This window comes from Tetrao urogallus (assembly GCF_951394365.1).
Source record: "Tetrao urogallus genome assembly, chromosome: 1".
NCBI classification, from domain to species: Eukaryota; Metazoa; Chordata; class Aves; order Galliformes; family Phasianidae; genus Tetrao; species Tetrao urogallus.
Window position 1 is genome coordinate 139,326,517 of NC_136813.1, and position 26,340 is coordinate 139,352,856.

Genomic DNA, 26,340 nt, shown 5'->3' on the forward strand with positions numbered 1-26,340 from the left:
TAGAGTAAACACAGTAGAATTAGGTAGAAGGAGACAGAGATGAAAGATGAGATATTGTTGATTGCAGTATTTCATCTGTGCAGAAATAACAAATGAGTGTAACTCTCAAGAGCCAGCAGAATGGAAGCAGATCTATTGATGTGTAATTGCACCATAATCATTAAATAACTGCAAATAATTAGAAATAAGTAACAAATACAATGCTTTAATTTTGGGTCATTCATTTTCTCAGACAAGAGTGAGCACTTTGTAAGGATAGTTCATGCTCTTAGAATACATAATGCCTCTGTGATTTACAGCTCTTGTATTTTCTGTCTTTCCTGCCAAATATGAAAAAAAAAAAAAAAAAAAAAATCATTGGCTCCTAACATCCCTACATTTAAGTACTTCAAATGTTGCCCTGTTTTTCTGTCATAGTTGACCACCACAACTGATAGAAAGAAGAAACAGACCGGTATATGCTCTTGCATAGAATTGTGATTCTTCTAAATAACTATCTAATTGCTTCTTCCATTCAGAAAATTTTCCTTCTTTACCTAGAGAAATCATTCATGCTCTCTGAGCATCTGTAGCACAACAGGAGTAAGAAGGAAGGAGTAAAGCAGGTGGAGAGCACAGGCAGGCAGAGAGAAAGGAAGGCGAGAGAGATGGAGATGCAGAATGGGAGAGGTGAAGGCAATAGGAACAGTAGAAGTGGGTCTGTGGAGGTAGGGAACAACAGGTGAAAAGTGCAGTCTGTACCTCAAAGACTCTAGCTGCCTTAGAGAGCTCAGTCTTCTTTACAGTGCAGAGGGTGAAGTTCAGTATGAGAGTGGCTCTGTCATCCGCCTTGCTGGAGTCAAGACTACCTTGCCTGTTTAGGGACTCTGCACTACACATCTCCTCACCGGACTCTTGCGTTTGGCCTGAGGTCATTCAGAAAAAAATCTTCATTGGGAGCCAAGGGAGTGGATTGCAGCTGTGAGATGTCCAATGGAAATTGGACTGAGGATGTGAGTGCTTCTCCCAAAGTAATGGCCAGGAATTCTGATGGAACTGGAGATACAGTGGGTCTGTGTGGATGGTGGGTTAGATATAGGGTCATTTATGTTGACCATGACAGACACATCAAGGGAAACCACCTACGTAGGTTATGCGCAAGAACCCAAGGTAACCCCCCTCTTCTGGGTAACTTCAAAGTGGGGCCCACCCACTCTGTTTGAAGGTGCCTGCAAGCCATTCCCCCTAGAGATGGGCTCCTTTGTGGATAGGCAATTAGCTTGAGTACCATTTACATCTTTCAGTTTGGACTATCATCCTCCCAGAGAATCAATAGTCTCTTCTCTCACTTCCTAGCCAAATCCAAGTGATGTCTCCTTGAAACTGATGCAACTGTGGGACAGGCAGGGAGATCTGAGCCAGTAAAAGGTCACTGCCTACCTTCGAGCTTTTCCTGTTTACAATCTCTGACCTGTTCTGCTCTACCCCTGCGAAGACTGAGTGCAGCCTCTAGGCAGCTTCTGTGTTGCAACTTATTTCTGTTATGATTTTTCTTGCAGTAATATAAACTCTTTAAAAACCCAGGGTAACTTCCTTCTCACTGCTGGTAGGACAAGCACAAGGGGATTTCAGTTCTTCTCCTGCATAGCATGACATCCCTTGAAGTCTGTAAATATGTTTCTGGGTCTGAGCACCTGTGTATTCCTATCCCAAGTTACACCATACTGAACCCCTATGAAAGTCATCTTGGAATCCAAAAGCCTCTGTCTTTTGGATTCTGAGTTCTGTCCTTCTTTTGCAGATGCAGCCATTTCTGATGTTTCCCTTATCTGATCCTGGCTGGATCTCACACCCTAGTGATTAATTTATCTTTGAACAGAGCGTTTAGACATGCTGCAACTAGATTTTTACCCCGCAGAGACCATAACCACCCTGCATTTCTCAAATGGCCCAAAACAGCACTGGAAAGTTCTCTACTGCCTCAGCTGTTGAAGGTAAATCTCATTGCCCCTGAAGAACATTGGTTTATCCTGACGTAGTACAGTCCGGGCTCAGCAGAAGGGTAAGCAGCGGACTGCGAAGTTCCGTCCCCGCGGCAGCGCCCGGCCCGCGGGCAGAGCCGTGCTAGTCGCTGTCCGAGGTGCTGAGGTGCTGAATCCGACCGGTCTCTGGGCTCGGGTATTCTTCTCTCCGTAGTCTGCCCAGGGCTCCCGGCACTGAACACCCCATCCCTGTCCAAAGTCATGTCTCAAGGGACATAGCGGCCCGTATAAAGCCCAAGAAAGCACCAGCCTTAACTCTGCCTGTAAAATGGATTGAACAGAGGAGATAGGGGCAGGGAGTAGGCTCTGGGGAGGAGAGCCTCCTCCCACTCTCGTGTTCTCTCCACTGTCATGTTCCCATAGCAGTGATGGCAAGGCTGGGTGCAGATGAATAAGCCAAGATGAATCTGACTGTCTGAACCCATGCTAGGCTTCTCCAAGTTGAATGGATGCATACATCCCCACATCCTAGTCACAGGCATGTCTCAAATAATAGATGACATGAGATATCATACTCCAGCCTATTCTCTTCTGAGTCCTTGCACTGTAGATTAAATCTTGAGGGCCTGAGATGCATGTTGAAGGCACTGGTCATAAATACTAGGAGAGAGAAGCAGCAGACTCTTATGACTGTCTCTGCATTCTTGTGTCAGATAGATTCCCATCTCTACATGCTTGTACAACACAAAGCAGAATGTTCTTGCATACAGATTGAGATTTCTCAATAGAGCCAGACTGGAGTCGTGAGCTACCCATTAAATCAGTACAGACAAAAGCTTGCAGTGCAGCTTTGCAGCCGTGGAAGATCCAATACAGAGTGGCATAACTCTCTAGGTAGTAGCATGTCCTTTCCCAGCTAGTGAACACTTTAGAGCCACCTAGAATCATGTTTGGGGCAGGCCCTGAAAGGAACCACACATTATGTCATGATTATGCCACACATAATGCCACACATTAAGTCTGCTTTGGTAGGACATCTGAATTAAGGAAAGTAAGTTAGGTTAAAAGTTCACCTTCATGAGGTGCTGAATCGACAGATACAGATTTGAGCTTGCTATGCTGGTTTCTCACTGCCAGTAACAGATGCTTTTCTACAGACCTAGACAATTAGTGCCTGTTTTTCTAAATAACATTGCTAGCTTTCCCATCTCTGGAATGCGAGACAGCAGAGTAGGATGGTAAACCACAGATTAACAAAGAAGCAGTGGATTGGTAAACAGAGTTGTAGCTGATGAGACGACAAACCAGAGCCAGCCAAGTGTCCTCCAACCTGACCCAGGCCTTCATCAAAAAGACCATCAAACAACAACCGAGAGATAGCATGTGTAAAAGAACTGAGACTTGGGGTAGGGGGGGATGTCAATCATTCTGGGTACTCATTGTAATAATGAGTAATTTTTTTTGAGTGATAATTTTCTTGAACATCTAATGCATACGTAAGCAGCTTGTTTTTTAAAGTATGTACTTTTCTTGCCCTCCGGTATGCAAGCTAGGTTGGAATACCCCCTTTGCATCTGGCATGTACACAGTGCTGATTAGACATACCTGCATTTTGACTACTCTGTGGTTATAGAGTTTGATTGCTGCACATCACATCCCACTCCTAGAATTTTGTTTTCAGCACTTTTTAGGACTTCTAGGAGTATAGAATTAGAGGTTTTAGGCTGGAGGCTACAGTTCTACGTGAGGAAAGAAGCACAGTGTGTTATCCCTTCCTATAGGAACAGACAGCTACTTCTTATAGAAACTTGGTTTTTCCTACTCAAGAAATAGTGTGTTACTCTCTTGTGCAGATCCTGGGTGGAAGCCATGACTGATCACCACAGATAACCTGCCCATTTTTCATCTTTTCCCACCGTGAATTTCTCCACCATGTATGAACTCAGTGCTATCCATATAAGGAGATATAGAGCTAATATTTATTTTACTTAGATTAATTTAAATGGCTAAATTTTAACATTAAAAGTCTTCTTTGCCAATTGTCAGCTTAGTATGAAGGAGTAGAGATACAGGCTTTAAAAGAATGCACTCTTGTGCACTCTTCCAAGAATTTTGACATCCTTTGAGGAATAAAACAGTTCTACTGAAATGGTACTGTCTGCCAGCATCTTAAGAAGCCCAGAGGAGACCACATGCCCATGTGTAACATGTGTTGATCACTGCTTCTTCCACCACCATCAGTGATCTTGGTTGAAGTTACTGAAAAGGCAGAGGACCTCATGGGAAGACTTCTTTGTTCACTTGAAGCAAAGCTTGAAGATGGGCATGGTGAGATAGAAGCAAGTGCCTCCACTTGGTGGTCTAGGGATAAGTTAATTAGAGAAGCATACAAAGATATACAGAGTATGCAAAGGTAAAGTAATCAGTGTATTACTGCATATTTCTAGATGATTACATACATCAAGAGAATTTTCTTTTTTTTATCTCAGTTTCCCATAAAGCTCTATAGTCTTGTCAGAATGAGTGATACTCAACACCCCAAGATAGCCTTTTTTTTTTTTCCATTTGAGCTCACATCAAATGGTCTTTCCTTCTTACCTGGATATTTAATTCTGATCAACATGTGTGGAAAAGTTACAATTTCCAAATAAAACAAAAAGCATGGAATTAAAAAGTGGTTCAGTAAGAATACACTTTCATATGCAATTTACTTTGTACTATTTAAGTCACATTAAAGCCAATATTTTTCTGCAAGGAAAATCTATTTTCAGTATAGTTTTACTACTTTTAAAATATTGAGCACTTAACTTCTTCTCATCTCTGAGTCTTGGTGAGCAGATTTGGTTGAAGTTATTGTTCATTTGCACTTGCATTAAAGGACACAGAACCACAATTATGGCATCAGTGTCCTTAAACTATTCTAGCCGCACATAAAAATAACCACGACTCCTGGGTTCTCAGTATCATTGTAGATTTACTACTGCTGTCACACATAACAGAGATCAAAAGCAGAGGAGTTTGGAAAGCAGCCTGAGGGTTAGTCTGAAAGATTTCATCCCTCACATGCAATTGTCTTTTTCTGAAAAAGAGTTACATTAGGGATTCCATTTTATTAAGATATTAAAATATAGGTTACTTTGACCCTGAAAATACATGCCAACCAAGACTGAAAACACTAAACAGATATTGTCATGAGAAAAAAAAGAAAAAAAAAGATACAGAGCTAAAAAGTCTTACCTCAAAGCACCAAAATGATACAATTTTGCATAAGCATAATTCTATAGAAAAGATTCCAGATTATATCCTTTATTCAGTGTTATTACTCACTGTAAATATAATGGAAACAGTTGTACTTTCTGTCTTCCGAGAGGATGATGCTTACATGGAAGCTCCATTGATTTTCAAACTAAAAATACAAGAGTAGCACAATAGTAGGTATGGGACTTAAGGACTTTCAAAGTCCCATCCATGTTTGGATCTTCTAACTGAAATATAACCCTTTAATCATCTTAGTATCATAATGCAATATACTTTAAAGCTGGAAATATTCTGGATTGGTTTGCTCCACTCAGTTCCAAATGTTCAATTTGCAAATGTTGATCTCACACTTTCAATTAGAGAGCTATGGAGAGGGATTATGCAATGTTGACTGGTCCAAGAGAGCATTTCGCTACCTTGAGTGAAAGTTACTGGATAAAGTACAGAAATAGCTTTCTGAACAGCAAAATTCTTATCTCTCTGTGACTCATCCATTGGATTAAGCTGGAAATACCCCCACTTCCATTTGCTGCTTGACAATCTATACTCCAGGCAGGGAAAAAAAGGGCTTTAACAAAAGAGGAAGATTAAAGTACAAGCAGGGGAAAGAAGGAAAATCTAAAAAGTTTAATGATTTAGGAGCTGTCTTGAAACATAGCATGTGTGAGTTTGAAAGCATTCAGACTTGGACAGAGCTAACCTCTGTCTCCCATAGCTCAAATCAATCCATCCTTAAGAGCAAGAAATCAGGCAAAGATGGCAGGAGACATGGATTGTCTAAGAGCTTATGGAAAAAAGAATATAGAAACATTTTCAGGCATGCAAGAATGACGCAAGGAAGACTAAGTCCTACTTGGAATTAAATCTGGTGAGGGAGGTCAATGGCAACAAAAAAGATTTCTTTAAGAATGGCAGATGCAAAAAGGGAGGCTAGTGAAAATGTAGGCCTTCTGCTGAATGAGGTGGGTGCTTTGAAAACAAAGGACACTAAGTAGGTGGAGTTATTGAACATCTTTTTTGCTTCAGTCTTTACTGTTAGGAATTCCTCTGAGGAATTCCAGGTTCTGAAGATAGTCTGGGGAGAGGAAGACTTCCTTTTGGTTGACGAGGATCTGATCAGAGATCTTTTAGGCAAATGACACACACAGATCCATGGGCCCTTATGGGATGCATCATCAAGTGCTGAGGGAGCTGACAGAGCTGACAGCATTTGATTGCAAAACTTATTTCTATCATGAAAGATCATGGAAGAGAGGTGCCTGAAAAATGGTGGAAAGTCAATATAACTCCAGTCTCCAAAAAGGATGAGAAGATGAACTCAGGACACTACGGGCCAGTCATCCTCACCTGCATCCCCCAGAAAGTAATGGAGCAGTTTATTCTGGATCTCTAAGCAAATAGAAGAAGTTTATTAGAAACAGTCAGCATGGACTGACCAAGGGGAAATCAGTGCCAATAAATATCAAGTGAATGTGGCAGGATATTTTCAGCAGTGCCAGTGACAGAACAAGGGGCAATGGGCACAAACTGGAACATAGGAAGGTCCATACGAGCATGACAAAGAATTTCTTTTCAGTTATAGGTACTGGAATAAGCTGCCCAGAGAGGTTTTGGAGTCTCCTTCTCTGGAGATATTCAAAACCTGCCTGGATGCTTTCCTTGTTATTCTGTCACTGGGCCAAGTGTGGTAACACAACCCCATGTTTGTAACAGGCCGTAGCACTGCATGGTGGAGATCTCCCCCTTCTGATAATTTTGTTACGATATATGTGGAGAGTTTCCCTAGATTCCCAGTACTAAGATTATTGTTAGGCTTTAATGAGAAAAAAATGGATTAGTGTCTGAAGGCCAAAATAATAATAATAATAATAATGATAATTGAGATATATGATATAGGCATGCAGTACACAGTAAGATAATAAACTGAAGCTAAGTGAAGACTGGCATTTTTGCACGACTTCTTCTATGTAGCCAGTGATTTGCAAGAGTTACAGAAAATCTTCATTTGATCTTCTGGAGGGCATTGCAGAGGATCCCCATCTCACCTGTAAAGAAAATAATCAGACTAATTAGTCCTACAGCTAGTTCATTTCTAACATTTATGTATATTATATAACAGTATATAACGTATACTCTACATAACATATACTTATATAACAGTATATAATATATTATATACAGTATATATTTATATTTATAGTTATATTCATTCCCTGGGGGAAAAAAAAAAAACAAAAAAAAAAACCCACAGTTTTCAGAGACAGCCCTTCACTTTCATTAGTCATACAAGGTTGGCTTGTAGGATCAGGAATGCTGATTCTTGGCAGGGTAGCCAATGTTAGGAAAAAAATGTATCGTGAGAAAACTAGAAACAAAAAAGGAATATATAAATAAGCCAAACTGCTCTTCTTCAATAAAAACACCCGGCGACACAGATCAGAAACCATTACAGGGCCTCTGAGTTTTCCTAGCACCTCCAGTTAAAATGGATATTTCAGATGTAACTAACTATGGTCAACTAGAAATGCTATTTTGAAGCTTGTCTATAATTAGAAAGGAATTTTTGTGCAATAAAAGATATCTGATGCTTGATCATGGTCAAGCTCAGAGCATAAAAGGCAAAGACAAAATCTGTTTTGTGGTTATTATTTCTGATTTGAGCTTAGAGGTATTCAGGCTAACAGAGCCATAGTTCCTTACTGTTGATAGTGTCAGCTAAGTTCTTCAGCTGCTTTGCATTGTCCAAGACTTCGATCCTCTGGGTGTAGGGATTGTACCGAACAGAGAAAGGACGAGGGATTGTTTGGGCAAATTTCCTGAGGCAAAAATACAAAAACACATGCAAATGTGAAAAGTTCCATTTTTCAGCAACTCTTCTCAGTTGGCATGTACATTTGCTGATGATGGGAGGAAGGAACTGAAATTCCTGATGAGTGAGATGATGGTGTTCTGTAACACACTTGAATCTTCATTTGTCCTTACCATCTCTAGTTTTTCCTGACAAATCTAATTATTCTACACTTCTGACACAGGACAGCTACATAGCTATCAGTATTTGTCAAACAGCAAGATCTCATTTTCCTTTCAGTAATGCAAAATCCTGATCCGCATCTACAATTTCTGGAAAGCAAAGTCAAATATTATCATATTATGCCTCCTGCAATATCAGAGAACAGGCAAACTTCTGGCATGGTTGGTAGTGGTTCCCAGGTCACTGAAAAATAAGAGTCAGTGAAGTGAAGCCTTTGCCACCCTTATTCTCAGCCTTCTCTGCTGCAAAATAGTTAATTCCATGGCAGAAACATTAAGATTTAAGTATCTTGGGATAACACTAATTTGCAGTACCACAGAATTGTAGAAGGGAGAGCTGAGTGGGAAAAGATGGTCAGAGCTATTGTTCCAGGCTCTTTGCAGGACCCAGCAGGATACTGGTTTATATATCTGCTTCAGATTACTGAAGTTATTGCTGAAGGAGGAAAGAAAGCGAACAAGAGTTGATTTTGAAGCCTCACTGTATAGGCTGTGACTCAGCATGGTTAATCCCATATTCCCAGAACAGTGAAATATGTTGGATGCCACTTCTACATTGCTCCTCAGTTTAGCCCTAATTATTATCAGAGAAGGCCATTGTTTCCAATAGAGTTCAGTGTGAGCAGGCTACAAGGTGTGACAACAAAAAACGATTACACTGACTACAATGAAAGAATTTAGTATTGTCAGTTCAGCTTTACTAAGTGAGAAGGTCCTCTTTAGAAGATGGTCTTCTTAAATATTGGCTGCAAGTAAGATCCTTGTTAGAAGATGAATACCTCTAGGTGAGATATTTCAGGTCAACCTCATAATTTTTCAGAGAGGTGTTCTATTACACACACACACACACACACACCTGTAACCCACCAACACAGGCACTGAAACAACATCTTCACCTCTATTTAACCAGTTTTCCAATTCTATTTTGAAACAAGTGAAAGAAGCAATAAAACCTATAAAGTAAGGAGTTTTCTATAGAGTAAGGCAACATCTTTTTCTCTTTAGAGTAAGACTTTTCCTCACCTGGAGAAGTACACAGTGAAGATAGAAACTGTATGCAGGATGTTAATAGCATAATCCAGAGAAGAAAATTATCTTTTTCAAGTATTGCCTCACAGAAAAAGGCAGGAGTAGAGGCTACAGGTTAATGATGACTGAGGAAACAGTAGGGGAGGTAGCAAGGAAGACATAGCACCAGGGAGCCTGGGGCAGGTGAATGTCTTGGTATGTGTTAATCTGCAAATGGGAGAAAGTGGAAGAGAGAAAGAAAAATAGAGACGGCAGATCTGGGACAAGTCCCTGTATAGCATCTGCTGTGGAAGATTTATTGAGCGTGAACAAGATTAATCCCCAGATGCTTGGCTAATGTCCAGAAGGAATGTTTTTGTTGATAATGTTATTACAGAAAAATAGAAATATTTCTGTGAGGTGGAACCCAAGCTGAACCCTAAGTGCAGTCTGAGCCAGTTCTGTTTCAAGAACCAGAACTGAAACTGGACTTTTGTTTCAAAGTCTTGTACTGGAACTGAATTTGTATTTGAGTCACAGATGACTCAAAGATTTATTAAGTAGCCCTGTAGGCTTGTAAACACACTGTTCGCAACAAGCTGGAGGCTCTGTATTAAGCTAACAACAGAGGCCTCAGGATTGGTGTTATTAGGCTTGCTGCTAGTTTCATTTAGTTGTAATATCAGTTGTCTAATGACCATGTATCTACTACCCAATTTATCACAGTTTTGCTCAATTCTGAAAAATTCTGCTTTATAATACTTAGTGTTAATAACTTTTGTATAGGCAGGAATATCAAGTAGTTATGCTGTACAGGGTGAATTAAGTCAGACCCTAAAGTATGATGTAACATAAAGATCTATTAGAGGGCTGATAAATGAGGCCTAAGGGCATGAGGATAAGATGGGATAGAATGGGAAGAGATAGGATGGGATGGGATGGAATGGGATGGAATGGGATGGGATGGGATGGGAATGGAACAGGCTAGGGTAGCATGTGGTAAGGTAGATGATGCTGTGGTCCCTAGGCTATCAGAAGTTCCCACTGATTAGGTGTTCATAGTAACCTAGAAGCTGAGGGAAAACAAAAAACAGACAAACAAAAAACTCACAGATACAATTTGAGATGAGAAAAAAGATGTAAACAAAACAAAAAAGATGTAAAGCATATTAGAAAAGACCCTGAACAGACCTTGGGCTAAGGAGGAAGAAAGGAAATGTAAACATATTTATCCTCCTCAGGAAAGAGAGGAAGAAATACTGTATAATAGCATCACAATCTTGCTCTGAGGACCTCAGGAGCTGCTGATAACTTGAGAGCTCCACCCCCCACCCCCTACAAACTGTTGACTTTAAGACACAAAAGAAAGTGTAAGAGTGAACATAAGTTGAAAAGAAAAGGGAAAAGACACAAGAAAAAAAAATGTAATAACAAAGTTTAACTATATTATTGTTAAATAAACTTGTTTTGCCTTAATTTGCTAGCTTTGACCCCTGGTGTTATTATCATTGCAATTGGACTGCTAATCTGGGTTCTTGTTTTTAGTTTTTTGTTTTTTGGTTTTTTTTTAAATATATTTTGGTTAAACAGGTGTAGCTCTTAATTAGAGCAACCATGAAGTTCTTGACTTCATATACCTATGGCTTTTCTACCTATGAGAAAATTTTGAGTGTAACAACTCCTTAGATTCCTAGAGCATTGCACAACTTTTTTCTCGAAACATTTCCATCATACCAATACCTGTTACAACAATGAGATCTGTTGTATTTGCCCTGGATAAAGAATTGGGTTATATATGGAATGATTGGCTTACCTTAGCTTTTCCTTCGCATCATTAAAACTTTCAGCAACAAAGTAGACAGGCTGGAACTCAGTAACAGTGTAACTCTGCACAGAAGTGTTCTCCAGAACAAGAGGCCGAATCTCAGGCTTACTTGATAAACAGTACTATAAGCAAAAGGGTAAGAAATCTACTTCAGTTAAATAATGCTTTAATTTTTTATGAAAGAGAGATTCCGCTCCTAAATCCCCCCCCCCCCCCCCCCCCCCCCCCCCCCCCCCAGTTTTTACAGAGGAAAAACTGCTGCTGTGGAATACCAATCATATGGTAACTTAATAGGGAAGAAGCAACTATGAGACATTTCTATGTAAATACACTGACACATTGTTTTATAGAACACTTCAACAAAATATAACATTATATACTATGAAGTATGAAGCAAAATAAGGATCTAAAGACAGCCAGAAGATATATTCGAGTAATTTTAAAAAACCCAGGCATGAACCATATATCATGATTGAAATATTGTTTTAAAGAACATACCTGCAACTCCCCAAATGAAGACAGCAGCCCAGCACCATATGCCTTAGTGAATCACCTTCCTTACATAGTCCAAACTCCACAGTAAACCAATAAACCTAGCAAGAAAATTATACGGATATGATTCTTGACCAGAAATGACAGGTACACATCATTAATTTGAATGCGTTTAGAATTTGCATTTCTATTTGAAATGTTGCCGTATGTCAACAACAAATGTATAAACACAGGAAATGTTTTCACAGATTGAAATTCTTCTAAGAGGGCCACGCTAGAACTCAGTGTGTCTGCAAATTCAGTTCCCTGACAAACAGTGTTGTGCTTTACTGTGCTTACAGTTGTCAGCAGAGCAGAGACAATGAAAACATAGCAATAAAATTGCATTTTGGCTGGCCAACCCAGCTGAAGTTTGAACCTTTGATGATAGAAATATGTTTCCTGTTTTACTCAGAGGGTGTCTGGCTACAGCATCACAGAAGAAATGAGCTGTTATAGCAATAGTAGATCCTACTGCATGGCCCCACTCAACTTTTTGCTCTGTCACTATATATTTGAAGGGACACTCACTCTTGCTCAAATAAAACCCCCTTCATCTATCAAAAACAGCAAAGATAATGCAGCACTCTGCCCAGATGATTTGGCACTAGTGACACTAATCTCATATTCATATCCTGATGTGGGGTCACAGTTCTCCCAGCGCATGATTCAGATGGATCACTGACTGCAGAGGACATTATCTGCTTGGCAGGGTAGAAGAAAGACCCCGGCAGATAGAAGAGTTTTACTGAAGCTGTCTTCCAAATTTTCCCAGGGGCGTGTAGTAACACTCAGTCTCTTCTTGCCCAATGTTTGTAATGATGAAAGACTTGACCAACCCTCTGTTTTTAATCAAAACTGTCACTTGGAATAAGAGGTGTCAAAATTATTTTCCTTTAGTGCAACTAAAGTGCAACTAAAATCTTTAGTGTTTCAGGGTGAGGTTTTCCAATCATGGACTTCACTCAGTTCTCATTCAACTCTATGGGAGTTCTATCAGTGACCTCAGTGGCAGCAGAATTAAAACAACACAGGGTGCCTTGGAGAACTGAGCTCTCATTTATTAAATTACCGTAGCAAGTTTCTCGATGAAATCATCTGGAGCTCCCAGAGATGCCAGGCCAATTTCCTGCAACAATAAACCATTATTCTTCAAGTCATTTATTGCAAACATTCTTCCTGTCTTGTCTTATGTAATTTCTCCCATTTTAAATGTTACCATCTCATACTACCACACACAAATGTTTACAGGACTTGTTCATATCATGCAGCATCAATTTTAAAGCAGAAATCTCTCCAGAAATGAACAAAAGAGTCCCATCTAAGTGTCATTTATGAGGCACAACTCTTTAAGTCTGCTTCAAAACCCACTGAGGTCAAACAAAATTTTCATCAAGCCTATAATGCACACCAAAGAGAATGATAGTCAAAGAGAGATAAATCACTCACATCCATACACCTCTAATATTTATCTCTTCTTCAATGAGTCCTTACTATAAGAGCTTTCTTGCAGCCTTGAAAGAGAGGTGTGTTTGTTTGGTTGGGGGTTTTTTTGTTGTTTCTTTTTTTTTCCAAAAGTTAGGGCATGAGTTGAAAAAGGTAGCTTATAACTTGGGAGCTAATGAAAACTTTCCTAGGAAGCATGCAATATCTGAATTCAGAAGACAACCATGCAAAACTGCATAGTAACCAGTTATCTTTCTCGGTTTACTCCAGGGTGAATTGGACATCAAGAATTAATCATCCACCTCTCAGGCCTCCACACCAAAAGCATTGGAACAACTATTGCCATGGTAAATTCTAGTAAGATGAAGGGCAGTAGGACTTATCTTGAAGGAAATTCTGGCAAAGGCCTTTCCTGAGAGCAAAACTGAACTACATCAAATTAACTACATCAAATCAACTTCTGTTCTGTGAGCGAGACGTTACATCAAGGTTGTTATTCCTTGCCTCCATCTTTCTGTCCTTCTGACCTTCCATTCTCTATGCTTTCTGTCCTTCCTGTCTTTCTCCTTGTCTTCCTTTCCTTGCATTTCTTTTTTCTTCTTTCTATCTTTCTGTCTATGCCTTTCTGTTTTTTCTTGTTTTATGGTAAGATGCAGCCAAAAGTTTACTTTTTCCCTGAGGTTTGGCTTCTTTTCCAGTCATGTTAACATTACCAAAGAGAAAACTTTTCTCCAGACTTTTTCCACACTCACAAGCAAGATAATTCCTCACTTTACATCTCTGCAATAGCTTCCTTCATGGCTTAAAAAAAAAAAAAAAAATCTTCACTTTCTCTAGTGTTTGGACTACAGAATGAATTGATAACCCATATGATTCATGATCCATTCAACTTTTCCCAGAAGTATCAGCATCTACAGAGAAGTTTTTAGGTGAATTTTTCCCAAAAGTCTTGCCTGTAAAAAGCAAACCACACAAGACAGACATTTGGGGTGTGGGCACTTAAGATCATCTATGTGATTTGTGTCTAGATTTCAGTAAGTCATAATTCGTAGCCTACATGGCATCAGCTGTACTTTCATACAGTTTCAGCCAGGAGCATAGCAATGTTCTCTCTCTTCTGGCTTGATTCTTCACAACTCTTTAGAACCTACTACCTGTGGACATTTGTAATTTCTGTACCTATCAATTATGAACGAAATCTTCACATTCAGATGACCAAAAAGCAAGGAAAATAATTAACACCATTTGTTATTTTGAAAGGGAGATTCAGCTGACTTCATCCATACTTTAACAATAATCTTGAAGGTGAATTCTCCCTTATCCCATCTCATTTCATCCCATTCCATGTCATCCCATCCTGCACCATGTCATCCCATGCCATGCCATGCCATACCGTGCCATCCCATCCTATCCTATCCTATTCCTCATGGCTCTTGGTTTGTCCTATTAATTACCTAGTCGGTGATGTGTTCAGTTTTAAAAATAGTATAAATGCTAAGTAACTTACCTGGGAAAACTGAGCAAAACTGGGATCAGCAAAAAGAGGCACATGTCCTAGTAGCTCATGGCAAATATCACTGCAGGAAAATATGACACGTAGGTAAATTTAATTTAGGAAATACACTCCCATGAGCAAATAATGCTCAGGAATCTTGGAGTAAATTTTTCCTGCATTGAGATGGTTTGCACTTCTGTGGCTTTTCAGTGGTTTTATCATACATCAGTCAAAGGAAGGATATGTTATTTGTTTTTCTTCATGGAAGGAAATAATGCTTCCAACTGTCCAATTCTTCAGCTCAGGAAAACCAAGGAAGAAATCACCTCACCAAAGGGAAAATGCACTATTCTGTCTCAGGGGCAGGAAATACCTTCAGATGAAGCTCATGCTACAGGCAGCCCAGAAGCTCAGCCCCAGTCACTGTTCAGGCCTAGAGCCCCCAACTGAAAGATGGCTCAGTTCCTCAAGTGGAACTGTTTTCATCATGATTTGAACAAGTGGCTGGCATGTTTGGGGAAGAACTTACCTACACACTACTAGATTCCTCAAAGACAGAGAAGCGGTTTGATGAGACAAGAAGTGAAAAGGAGTGAAATACTCCCAGGAGGCCAAGGTCTGTGCAAGATGTTTACAGAAAAGGCATTCAAGGAGATGCATGCCCAGGAAAACTGAGCTCCACCAGACCAACTAGACAAGAATTGAATTGGGAATGTCAGAGGCCAGGGTCTCAGAGGGAAAGATACCAACTAAGATGTGAAATATGTAATTCATTGCACCCTCCCAGAGACAAAACACAAGACTTGTAGGAACTGCACAACAACAGGGGTTGGCAGTGAGGCTTTCCACTGTACCATTTGCCCGAGTTTGCCTAGACATTTTGTGAAGAGATGAGAACAAAACATTTCAGTGTGGCTTTGTGCAGGATGGCAATAGGATGAGGAGAAGCAGGGAGGAAAATTAGAAGAATAAGGAACGGAAAAATGGGGAGGAAAGGGAGGTTGTGGGAAGAAGTAGAGAGCAAAGAAACAGAGAAGAAGGGTCAGAAGAGCTGCAGTAATATGAAGCAGAGGAAGAGGAGAACTTACTTGAACACAGTAAGTAGAAATGGACAACGGACGGTGACAGAGAGAAAAAATATAAAACTTTAAAAGAAAAGGAGTCACTGATATGGGCTTCATTTATCTTTCTACCAGAAGCTTGCTTGCACCATGTTGAACCACTTCTGCATTAGATTTCACACTACTGCTTTGGGTGTTATTAGGTAAGCCAGATGTTTTTGTACACTGCTTTCTCACCTTCCAGCCACCATGTTAGCATGTCTTCAGTTAGCAAAACTGTCTGATAAATCCCAGAAGAACTTTCAGAAGTGGATACAACTTACTAAAAAGACTAGAAACCTTCAGTGTTTTGAGAAGAGCGGTCACTTGGCTGTTCTCTGTTAGATCTGTTCCCAGGAGTGCTCTGAAGTCCTGCATTTGTTACCAGTTGTCCTCATCCTACAATTTTACTTACTTTCTATGCCAAAATACTTACGGCTCAGGTGTGTACATAGGTTTGGATGCATGGCGAATATATTGCGTAGAGTGAAATACTCGGAATGCCAGTCCAGCCAAGAAATCACGAGAGGAGAGCAAGCCCGCAACAGGACGCAGGCGAAATCCAGTGCAGGCTGAAGGGACAAAAACATGGCATTTCAAAAGCAGCTAGGATGCTTGATCTATCCTTACCTGGACACCTTGCAGTAAAAGAACATTTTTAATTGTTTTCTTTGCTCTAACTATGTTAAACAGAATTTAACTGCAAAAGAGCAGTGAATTTTCTGCCCATGTATACAACCATCATAACATCTGAGCATGCGTAACACTGTACTTCTGAAACATTTAGAGAGTGATATGAGACAGTCTAAATGATGTGACCAAGTGCTCACAGAAAGTCTCTGTGAAAGCATCACCCGCACAAACATTTGTGTTTGGCAGGTTTGTTTCATTTTGTTTCTTCCTTCTTTTTTTCTTTCTTCTTTTTTTTTTTTTTTTTTTTTTTTTTTTTAATGAGGTTTTTTCATTTGTCTGTTTTTGTTTTAACGATTCAAACATACTCTGCAAGAACTTTGAAACATCTTCAAGCTGGGGAATGTTATCCTCCCGGTAGCCACAGTACTTCTCCAGAAGTGGGAAGACATGGTTGTGTTCATAACAAGCATGAGTTGGATAGAGATTCTTCAGCTCTCTGAAGACAGTGCCCCAAGTTTTCTTTTCTTCTTCTGTGTAGGTAACTTGAGGAATAGGTTGACCACTGGAAAAAAAAAAAGAAAAAAAGAAAAAAAGAAAAAAAAAGATGCGCTCAATAGGAGTGACAGAGAAATTGTCCAGTTCCACCAGCATCCCACCCAGGAACTTTCCATGGGCTGACCAGGACTACAGATGCAGGAAGGAAGACACCTTGGCTCTGACATGCAGGTGCCAAGCAAGCTTCACTTGTTCCTAGGCAATGCCTGGGAAGAACTCACTGAACTCAGATGAGAACTCAGATCTTGTTTAGCTAAGAGACAAGAAGGCTCTGGGAAGACCTCATTGCGGCCTTCCAGTACTTGAAGGAAGCATATAAACAGGAGAGGGAATTGATGTTTATGAAGGTGGATAGTGATAGGACAAGAGGAAATGGTTTTAAACTAAAAAAGAGGAAACTTAGGTTAGATATTAGGAGGAAGTTTTTTGCTCAGAGGGTGGTGATGCACTGGAACAGGTTGCCCATGGAGGCTGTGGATACCGCATCCCTGGAGGCATTCAAGGCCAGGCTGGATGTGGCTCTGGGAAGCCTGGTCTGGTGGTTGACATAGCAGGGGGATTGAAACTAGGTGATCTTTGAGGTCCTTTTCAGTGCAGGCCATTCTATGATTCTGTGAGAAAAAGGCCTTTAGTACATTTCTTGCACTACGGTGATGCTAATAAATTAGTGCTTATTTGTCTTACTGAAATATTCTTTTAAAAATATGAACCGGTTGATGATTTCAGTTTCTTTCCATTACCAGGCATGGAACAGCTGTTGAATTTCTTGCTCTAGTCCACACAACATTAATTGTCTTTGTTGAAAGAGGGATATGATCAGCTCCAGAAAATTCTGCTTTGTGGGGGTCAAAGAAACTCTGGGGTGGGCTTTGTGCTACAACAGGTGCAGACTTCAAGTAGTTTGACTTTTTTATTGTAACACATAATTTTGAGTCAAATCCCACCCTCAGGCCTCCATGTACTTAGCTCATGTTGAAGCTAGCAGGTATTAAGACAATCACAAGCAATGTGTTTTGGCCTCCTGTGAATAGTCAATTCTTAGCAATAATGATTGGGCCATAGGTGAATCCAACAGCTTTGAAAAATCAAAGGGTTTTAAGTAACTTAATAGGGTTAACATCACTGCTGGAGTAATGCTGGAGCTTTCCAAGCCCCAGAGACACATTGTTAACTCTTGATGACACGCCACCATCCCACTCTCTCATTTTTCTCTTGAGCCTCAGGGCAGCTGCGCTGGAGCACTCATTTTCTGCACCTCTGTATCAGCCCTCCTTGATCTATGGAGCCTTAAACATCAGGTTGGATTATGAATCTTGCTGGGGGATTTTTGTTTTTATAGAACTTCTAAGTAATTCTCAGACACCTTCCTGGGCAACAGGGGGAAGATATGGCTTAAAAATCTTTCAAATTTCAATTTAAAATTTGCAGGGATCCACCGGGACAGAAGCAAAGGAAGACAGAAGGAAGAAGGCAGGCTGAGAAAAGCAGAAACAAGTCAGGGAGATGAGGAATTCAATGAAAATGAATGGTAAAAGTACCAAGAAAGAAGGCAAAAGAGCATGGGTAGAGAGCAGCAAATGCAACAAAAAACAGCAGGACAAAAGAAAACAAAATAATCACAGAAGAGTGTGCACATAAGAAGATTAAAGTGATAAAGGAAATAAAAGTATGAGAAAACTGACCAAAAACTCACCTCACCTTTGTAACTGACATTACAAGCTAAGCATCTTTGCCTTTTCAGATACTTTGCACAGTGCCTCATAGCTTTGGTTGTTCCTCTCCTCCTGCCTGCTTCTCTATGCTCCTGTCCCTCCATGCAGGGGACACCCCCTTGGCCTCTACTGGTTGTTGCAGACCTTGAAAGACATCTGCCAGGTGAAGCAGCCAGATCAAGTACACTATCTATTTGGGCCTTCATGACTCAGCATCCAAAGCCACAAAAAACCGACATCTTTCTTCAAGACCCAGAACCCCAAATGTGGGTTTTTCACAGTGTCCTATGGCTGAAAGATCTTATTTAAAAGTCCAAGAATTGCACATAAAAGGTGCTTTATGGAAATCTGTTCTAGCCTGCAGAGGCTCCAAAGTGTCTGAGAATTTGGATAACAGACTAACTAGTAATTAGCTACATCTTGGAATATAACGGTTTCATCTCCCTAAGCAGGTTTCGGGTTGAATATAGCAGAGGAGGCAGAGGGTAAAATACGAACTCATTTTCATTTTATTTCTGTGTAGGATATGATGAAAGCCTGCAAACTAAAGACCAGAATTTGCTATCTGCTAACTGAGAAAGAAAGAAATCTTCTATGGGATACTTACAAATGGAAACTAAATCCATCTAAATTTGGCCACAGAACCTTATTCAATTTTTCTAGCCATAAATTGGACTTCTGACTTTTTTCACCTGGCTTTTTTTCACTATACATCAATTAGGCCAATTATTTCTCTCATTTTGTGATTGCATTATAAGCTTTTTGGCTCAGGAATTATCTTTTCATCACAGTTCTATCTGAAGTAGAGCTCTAAATGTACAACATATGTTACCTTATCATACGCAATCACAATTTTTTACCAGTCTCAGCAAGAATCAGACCAAATAGTACTGATGTAAATGTGTGAGTGGCTCTGGGAACAGAATTCTATCTCCTCCAGATTTGATCACTGGAAGCAATCAAGCAAGCCTGTTCTAACTGAATTTATCATCTCTATTCATTCATTTTTCTTGGGAAATTAGAGCCCAAGCTGCTGATTGCAGCTGGGTCAGACAAGATAAAAGTAGAGTATCAGGCGCTGGATTAGCATCAGAACCATAAGTTATTCATTATTTTAATAGTGTATGCAGCTCCTGCTTTAATGTAAATGATAGGCTCTCCTCCCCCAGCCCTGTTTTAATGAGGAGAATACCAGAAACAGCTTTATTCAATGTTCAGGTCTTTGTAGTAGCAACTAAGTCTGCTGTTCAATTAGACAACAAAGCCAGAGATAAGGAATGCTGTGGGGAAAGAGGATAGGCAATGTTCTCAGCTGAACATGTGCCTGCAATAATTTACTTATGTTTTTCTGCAATTTGAGGATAAATGCATGGACAGAAAGATTTAAACATACAAAAAAGAAAAGCCAGCAGAGGCAAGACTCTCGTGAAAGAAAACAGGGCTCACAGCAGGGACAGAACCCCATAGAAGGCAGGAGACATGGGTTTGCTTTCTGCCTGCACATTGAGCACTCACTGTCTGTAGTTGTAAGCAATGTCTGCAAACTCCTTCCTCCGGGCCCGGTACACAGGATCTTTGAATCCCTAAAGAGAAACAGCAATGATGGGTAAATGCAGGTCGTGAAGAGCTTTTCTTCTGTTGAGAGCATGTCTGGTCTGAGGAGCAGTGAGCTTCTAGGGAGCCCCAAAAATACAGGATTTAATCACTATAGAGAATGTCTATTAGACTTTGTGGTTAGCAGTTTGACCTTTGCAGCTAATCATCTGTCTGATCAGAGTTAAATACAATTTCTAAATCTTCTACTGGGATAACCATTCTCCTATCCTAGTGTGACACTTATAGGATGTAAGTTCCTCAGGGCTAGGAGTGTTTTCATCACCTAAAGTGATGTCCTTCCCAGATAGAAGAAATATCTATGAGGCAAATAGCAGTAAATTCATGGGCACTGCTGGAGTTCATGAATGCCTCCCTCAGGGACGCGTGGCATGAAAGGAGTGAGGGGCCATGAAACACAACCAGGTACAGGATACCGCCGAGGTGGAGCATCGATTGAAGAGCACCAGTCAAATAAAGGCCAACAGTGGCATGAAAAACACTGTCTCAGATTAACATGGTACAGATGTATTTGTGGTAAAATCTCATACTTAAGTATTAAAATATCAAAGGCTTTTTTAATTTCTCTCTTTCTATATTCTGTATGTTGCTATGTCTATTTACCTAGAAATTTACCTAGAAATAACACAACCTGAATAAAGTACTCTCTAAATAATTCTAGGAAGCAAAGCTGTTCATTCCTTTCAACATCTTTTTGTTTCTTTCTTTGAATACAGTCTTGGTCTATTCCCACATGATACATGAGGGGGCCATTGGCTCAATGTATCTCCTTTCATTCTGCCTTTCATATGACTGCACCAAGTATCATGAATCATTGTATATGATACATAACACCTCTCGAATTAAGCAATAGGTAGTGAATGACTAATCACCTCATCTCAATTAAACTAATAGCAGCAATTTTTGTTGTGCTGCATGTAATTTATTTATAATCATCCTATCTCAATTAAACTAATAGCAGCAATTTCTTTTGCACTGCATAGAACTCGGTGTGTATTGACAAATGAAAATAAGTTGTTTGCTTGGAGAAAAATTAAAAGCAGCAAGTATTCTTCTATTTGGAAAAGCTGAAAAAATGTTCAGCTAAGCCAGTGAGTAAAACTATCTAACTCTACCACTTTAACCATGACCTTTTGAAAAAGGAACCTTTTCTTTTTTTGTGTCTCATGAAACAAGAATCGTGACAGATTTAACAACTACATCACAATGCTCTGAGCTCAATTGTGTGTTTGTCGTATAAGATGTAAAAACACTCTTCCTAACTCCAGGCTGTTATACACTGCTTTTGAAGATTTTGTTGTTAGTGATTCATAAACTGAGTCTCAAGTCAGCATATCAGAGCCATATGGGAAAACCAGAGGTGTGCCTGTCGTGGCCTTCAGCTTGATGAAGTCTGTGACTCTTCAGGTCTGCTGGTATATGCTTAAATTAAAGCAACTTCAGGGTTGCTCTACTTCATAGCAGGGGCTGAACAGATTCTAGCTCTAGAAATATGGCACCTCTCTTGTTTTAAACCTTGAAACTTAGTCTACTGTATTTGTCTTAAAGCAGAGCAAATGCAAATGAGAGAAACGTCTATCCAAATAACTAGAAACATGTGGACAAAAAAAAAAACAACAACTAAGTTCTTTTTCTCACAGGATGGTCAGCATCCAGCTCCGCTCCATAACTTAGGATCTGATTGGCAAATCTGTCCAGCTCCTGAATACTTCTTGGGAACCATGGCACTGCGAAGTAGAACAGAAACAGAGGCTGTTAGGCTTCTTTGTTGGTTGGTTTTGGGCCTCCTTCTTGTCTATCCATCTCTTAAACATAAATACAAAGAAACACATGTAAGGATCTAGTGTCTTCAGACTTCCTTTTCCTGCAGTAGAAGGCAACAGAAAACCCTGCAGATCGTGTTGAATTTGTGGTTGTTCTGCACTGTGGGAAAAATACAGAGCATCAGGAAAGTCCAGCCCTTGGCACAGAGCTAGCTTGTGATGTTTATGATTTTCTGTTTATTATTCTGGTTTCTTGGCTTACCAAAACATAGGAATTTTTCCAGACTGCCCTTGCTTTCACAGTAGCTCAAATCAACTGTTTCAAAGGAATGCCTTCTGAAAATCTCTTTCTAAGACTTACTTGGTGGCCTCACTTAGGCTTGGATGCCAAAATAAAATGATAAATGGCACTCTGATACCTCAAACTAGCATTGTATTACTGCACTCATTATACAATAATGTATTCATTTAATTAAAATTCTGGGCCTGGTTCTTCATTGCCTTGTAACTCACATTCTATACACGCTTCCTGCAGTGCAGCCAGGATATGAAATGGGACCACACTGACTACATGGCATGCAATGCCCCTGTGGCCTTCCATTTACAGAAGGTCATAAGGTGGAAGGCAAGGAAGAACAATGGGACTTTCCAGATGTGGTGTGCTCAGACAGGGGAAAGTGGAAAGCAAATATCTTCAGAGCAATTGAGCTACAAGGAAGGACTCACTGCAAGACTCATAGAATAGACCAAACCTTTGGAGCCATGGCTATGTTCACCTCAGCAGAAAGAGTCCTGGCACATATGCACACTGGCTGTACTAGGCTGTGATCCCTCATCCACCTCTTCTAGGAGGGTTTGGCTGCACACCAAGATGCGGGTACCCTTGTCAGTCATTTCTGGGCCTGCCCCCTCCCGTCCCCACTGCAATGCTGAGTTGGGGAAGTTTGATGAAGGCAGTGCAGAGATTATGGCCCTGTTCCTTTCCCTTGCCTCATCAGCACACTGGGCAGAGCATCCTTATGTAACTCCTGTAGGTACCACTAGAAGCTACTAGTGCAGGGCAGGTTTAACATACTCTGGTACTTCCCCAGCAACTCACCGTATTCAGCAGTGGGCCACTGAGGGCCTTCCTGAGTCAGAGGCTACAGACATGCTTGAATTTAACAGCATCAGAGGAACTTTTTTTCACAAATACAAGTATCTGTTCTTTTAATCCATGTACGAATTTATCTCTAATACATTCTGATGCATTGAGCTCTGTCATTTCATTACGTGTGATATGCCTATCCCTGTTCCCTCTCATCATTTTTCTGGGCACTGCTTCCAGTTCTACTCTGCTTTTTTTGAGGATCAGTGACAACAGGTCCATGTAATGATGCACCCCATTCTCAAGCCCTGTACTCATGTCCCATATGCTCTCCATTCCACATACAAGTCAAATTGACAGATACTGAGGATAATATCACTTCAAAGTCTACTGTTCCAAGCTCAAGATCTCTCAGCTGCTGCTCTATCAGTAAAATGTCGGCTGTGTATTTTGCAGCTTTCTTGTATGAACAGGGTCACTTGCTCAGACAGAGCCTCGAGAACATCGCTCTCTGTGGCTTCACTCAGCTAGGAGCACTGCCACTTAGCCACACCTCCCCATCTGATTTCAGGTTTTGTGCCAAATTAACCTGATCACAGGAAAAGGCCCCCATTGGGGGGGCGTGGGGGGGGGGGGGGGGGGGGTGGCTTTTTCTGTCTGTAGGGGCAGAGCCTCTGAGGATTTTGTTGGCAGCTGCTATGTGAGCTCCCGCAGTGCCTTGCTGACAGGGATCATCCTGGCTCCTGATAGACCACCAAAGGGATAAGAGGATTACGCTGCCTCCAGGACTATTCAGCCTTGCTTTTGTGGTGCTGGGTTTCTGAGAGACACCTGCGCAGAGCAGCCAGAGCAACACAAGTCACTTTTTGGATGGCCACAGCTTGGCTGCATGCAGATCTCTCACACCCTCTGAGCTGGTGTCCCACAACCATCTTGACTCTGTCCATGCAGCTTCTGTCTCCGGCCAGCCTGACTCCAACCAGCATTTCTGCTGAGTCCCATTTCAAGCTGCGCACTCTTCTGTTTGCCCTAATAGACAGGCCTGAACGAGACACTAGATGGCAGCAGCAGTCCCAGAAGATCTGCTCTAAGCCACTGCTGGGTTTACTGCTCGCTGGTTTGTTTCCCCAGAAATGCTTTCACCTCGTTGTTTGGTGCCCCTTAAGTTAAACCAGCTGGATGAGATGACTAAAAGGAGTTATACTGAATCCTAGAGAGGAGTCACTACTGTCTTTTACCGTATTAGGGGTGAGTCCGCCCAGCCATCCTGCCCCTTTTTTTTTATACAACCAGCAGGGCATGGCATTTATCCCCCAGCTCTGCCACTGCCTTTTGCATGGTGTGGGTGGGAGACTGCCACACTGTTTTATACTTCTGGCTGCCCACTGTGAGGGGAGCTGAACCCCACTATCACAATCCTGACAATTGCTTTGGGATTAGGCAATGGAAAAAGAAAAAGAAAAAGAAAAAGAAAAAGAAAAAGAAAAAAAGGAAAAGGAAAAGGAAAAGAAAAAGAAAAAGAAAAAGAAAAAGAAAAAGAAAAAGAAAAAGAAAAAGAAAAAGAAAAAGAAAAAGAAAAAGGTTAAAAAAAAAACCATGCCTGGCAGCCCTACAGGAAAGGATTTGTCAATATTTAAGCGAGGAATCACCATTGTCAGCGGCACACCATGAACAGAAAGATTCCAGATTGTGTGGAAAGACCAATGGGGCTGAGGTCTGCAGTGGAAATCTGTAGGGATTTGCTGCCTTGTTTCAGAAAGGTTAAGGTGGGCATGGTTTGAATCATTCCAACTTCAAGAAGTGATAAAGTGTGTATAATAATGACTTGCATTCATTAAACACATTTTATTCACAGCTTTCCCTGAGTACATGGTGCAGAGATTGTGATAAATTGTACGGCAGACTGATGTGCAAAGCTGATGCAATTACAGTCTCTGACATGTAGATAGGTAGCTTACTTTTCCCCTGCGCAGGAACAGCATCTTATCTTTTAGGTGCACAGTTACTGTAGGTACCAGACCTATTCTCTGTACTCCCCTCACACCCACCATATACTGACAGTAGCTCAAGGCGAGCTGCTCTGGTTAAAAGCTCAATCAGTAGGCTCTAGAAGAGGAATCCTGTTGATGCTCTGGGTTATTTGCACCAGCATAAACTGATGTTAAGTTCTGAACCCTCTCAAACACTTGTGGCAACAATATTAAAGGTGCTGAACACAGCCCTGGTGCAGCCACAGCACCTAATCCATACAGCCCCAGCAACAGGCACCAGGGTGCAGAAGGGCCTCTGCATGGCAGTGGTGTGCTGGGATGCTATCCCCAACCCCTCCAGCAACTATCAAATCAAATTATCCCCTGATGAATCTGCCCCATATTCTGTTTGCGACAGCCTCCTCCAGCCCCGTTGCCAGACTCGCTGTCTGTCTGCACAGCCATTAACAAATACCCAGAGCAAGCTGTTGCAACACTGGCTCTCTGTGAAGGTCCAAGGAGCAAACGTGGGCTGATCAGTAATAAATATTGATTTGTCTGTAAGTGAAACAGCGGCATTTATGGGATGGTGCTGGACACCCAAGTGGTGACCAAATTACCATGGGGTCAAATGCTTAGCAGAATGCTAATAAGCCATTTGTATGAGGGGCAGCAAAGCAGGAACAGCAAGGACTTCTGCAGAACTCTTCCATTTGGATCATTGTGAAGAGGGTCAAAGACAGGTCTATGCAATTTATAGCAGTTCAAGGCCCAGGTTTAGCCCTTTTTTAAACAGCCCCAAATGCTTTGGCCAGCCTCAGGGTTCAGCAAACAAGGCTCCTACAGAACATCAGCCTCCAGACTGTCTCAGAAATGAGTAAATTGTATGCATTTCCCTAATGCAGCAACTGAATAATATTTAATTCTTTTTATTCATAGGGTCTAAGAGGTCTGCAGATACCCATCTTGTTTCCAAAAAGAGCCATTAAGAGAAATGCTGTTCACAACAAATCTTTCCATCTCTACAAAGGCCGTTTGGCCCAGTGACTGCTATCCCATCTCATCTGGAGCTTGAAAACTATTGTTGCATTCATGGCATTTTGCTGGTCATTTTGCTCTCAGATGACATTACACTGTTGATCCAAACCCAGTATTTGTTAGTTTTTGGTGTTAAAGGGGAAACTAAAGCTGCCTTTTGCCTTTATGAGAGTAAGGACCCTAAAAACACTTACAGTGTCCAGATAAAAAAAGATAATAATAATCACAGATCAAAATAAAAACACTGAGTCTTTCATTTATACTTTGTCCAATAGAGCATGTGTTTAATAAAACATGCATGTGTTTAATGCTCA

The 26,340-nt window shown here is 40.8% G+C and overlaps 2 protein-coding genes across 2 annotated transcripts in view; both read right to left on the reverse strand.

Annotated features, from left to right (window-relative positions):
* Positions 1–1,790, reverse strand: part of LOC306944080 (tyrosine 3-monooxygenase-like) — a gene marked incomplete at both ends in the record, with an annotated part of 29,133 nt that extends 27,343 nt beyond the window's left edge. Inside the window, one exon of the mRNA XM_079532519.1 lies at positions 1,698–1,790. Coding sequence (XP_079388645.1) covers positions 1,698–1,790 — 93 coding nt within the window. The remainder of the gene's footprint in view (positions 1–1,697) is intronic.
* Positions 1,791–7,220: 5,430 nt separating this feature from the next.
* PAH (phenylalanine hydroxylase) overlaps positions 7,221–26,340 on the reverse strand; it is a gene marked incomplete at its 3' end in the record, with an annotated part of 35,774 nt that continues 16,654 nt past the window's right edge. The window contains 11 exon segments of the mRNA XM_079544536.1: positions 7,221–7,264; positions 7,920–8,035; positions 11,071–11,204; positions 11,581–11,627; positions 11,630–11,675; positions 12,686–12,742; positions 14,567–14,636; positions 16,091–16,226; positions 16,653–16,849; positions 20,070–20,137; positions 21,807–21,895. Of these exon segments, the coding sequence (XP_079400662.1) occupies positions 7,221–7,264; positions 7,920–8,035; positions 11,071–11,204; positions 11,581–11,627; positions 11,630–11,675; positions 12,686–12,742; positions 14,567–14,636; positions 16,091–16,226; positions 16,653–16,849; positions 20,070–20,137; positions 21,807–21,895 (1,004 nt within the window).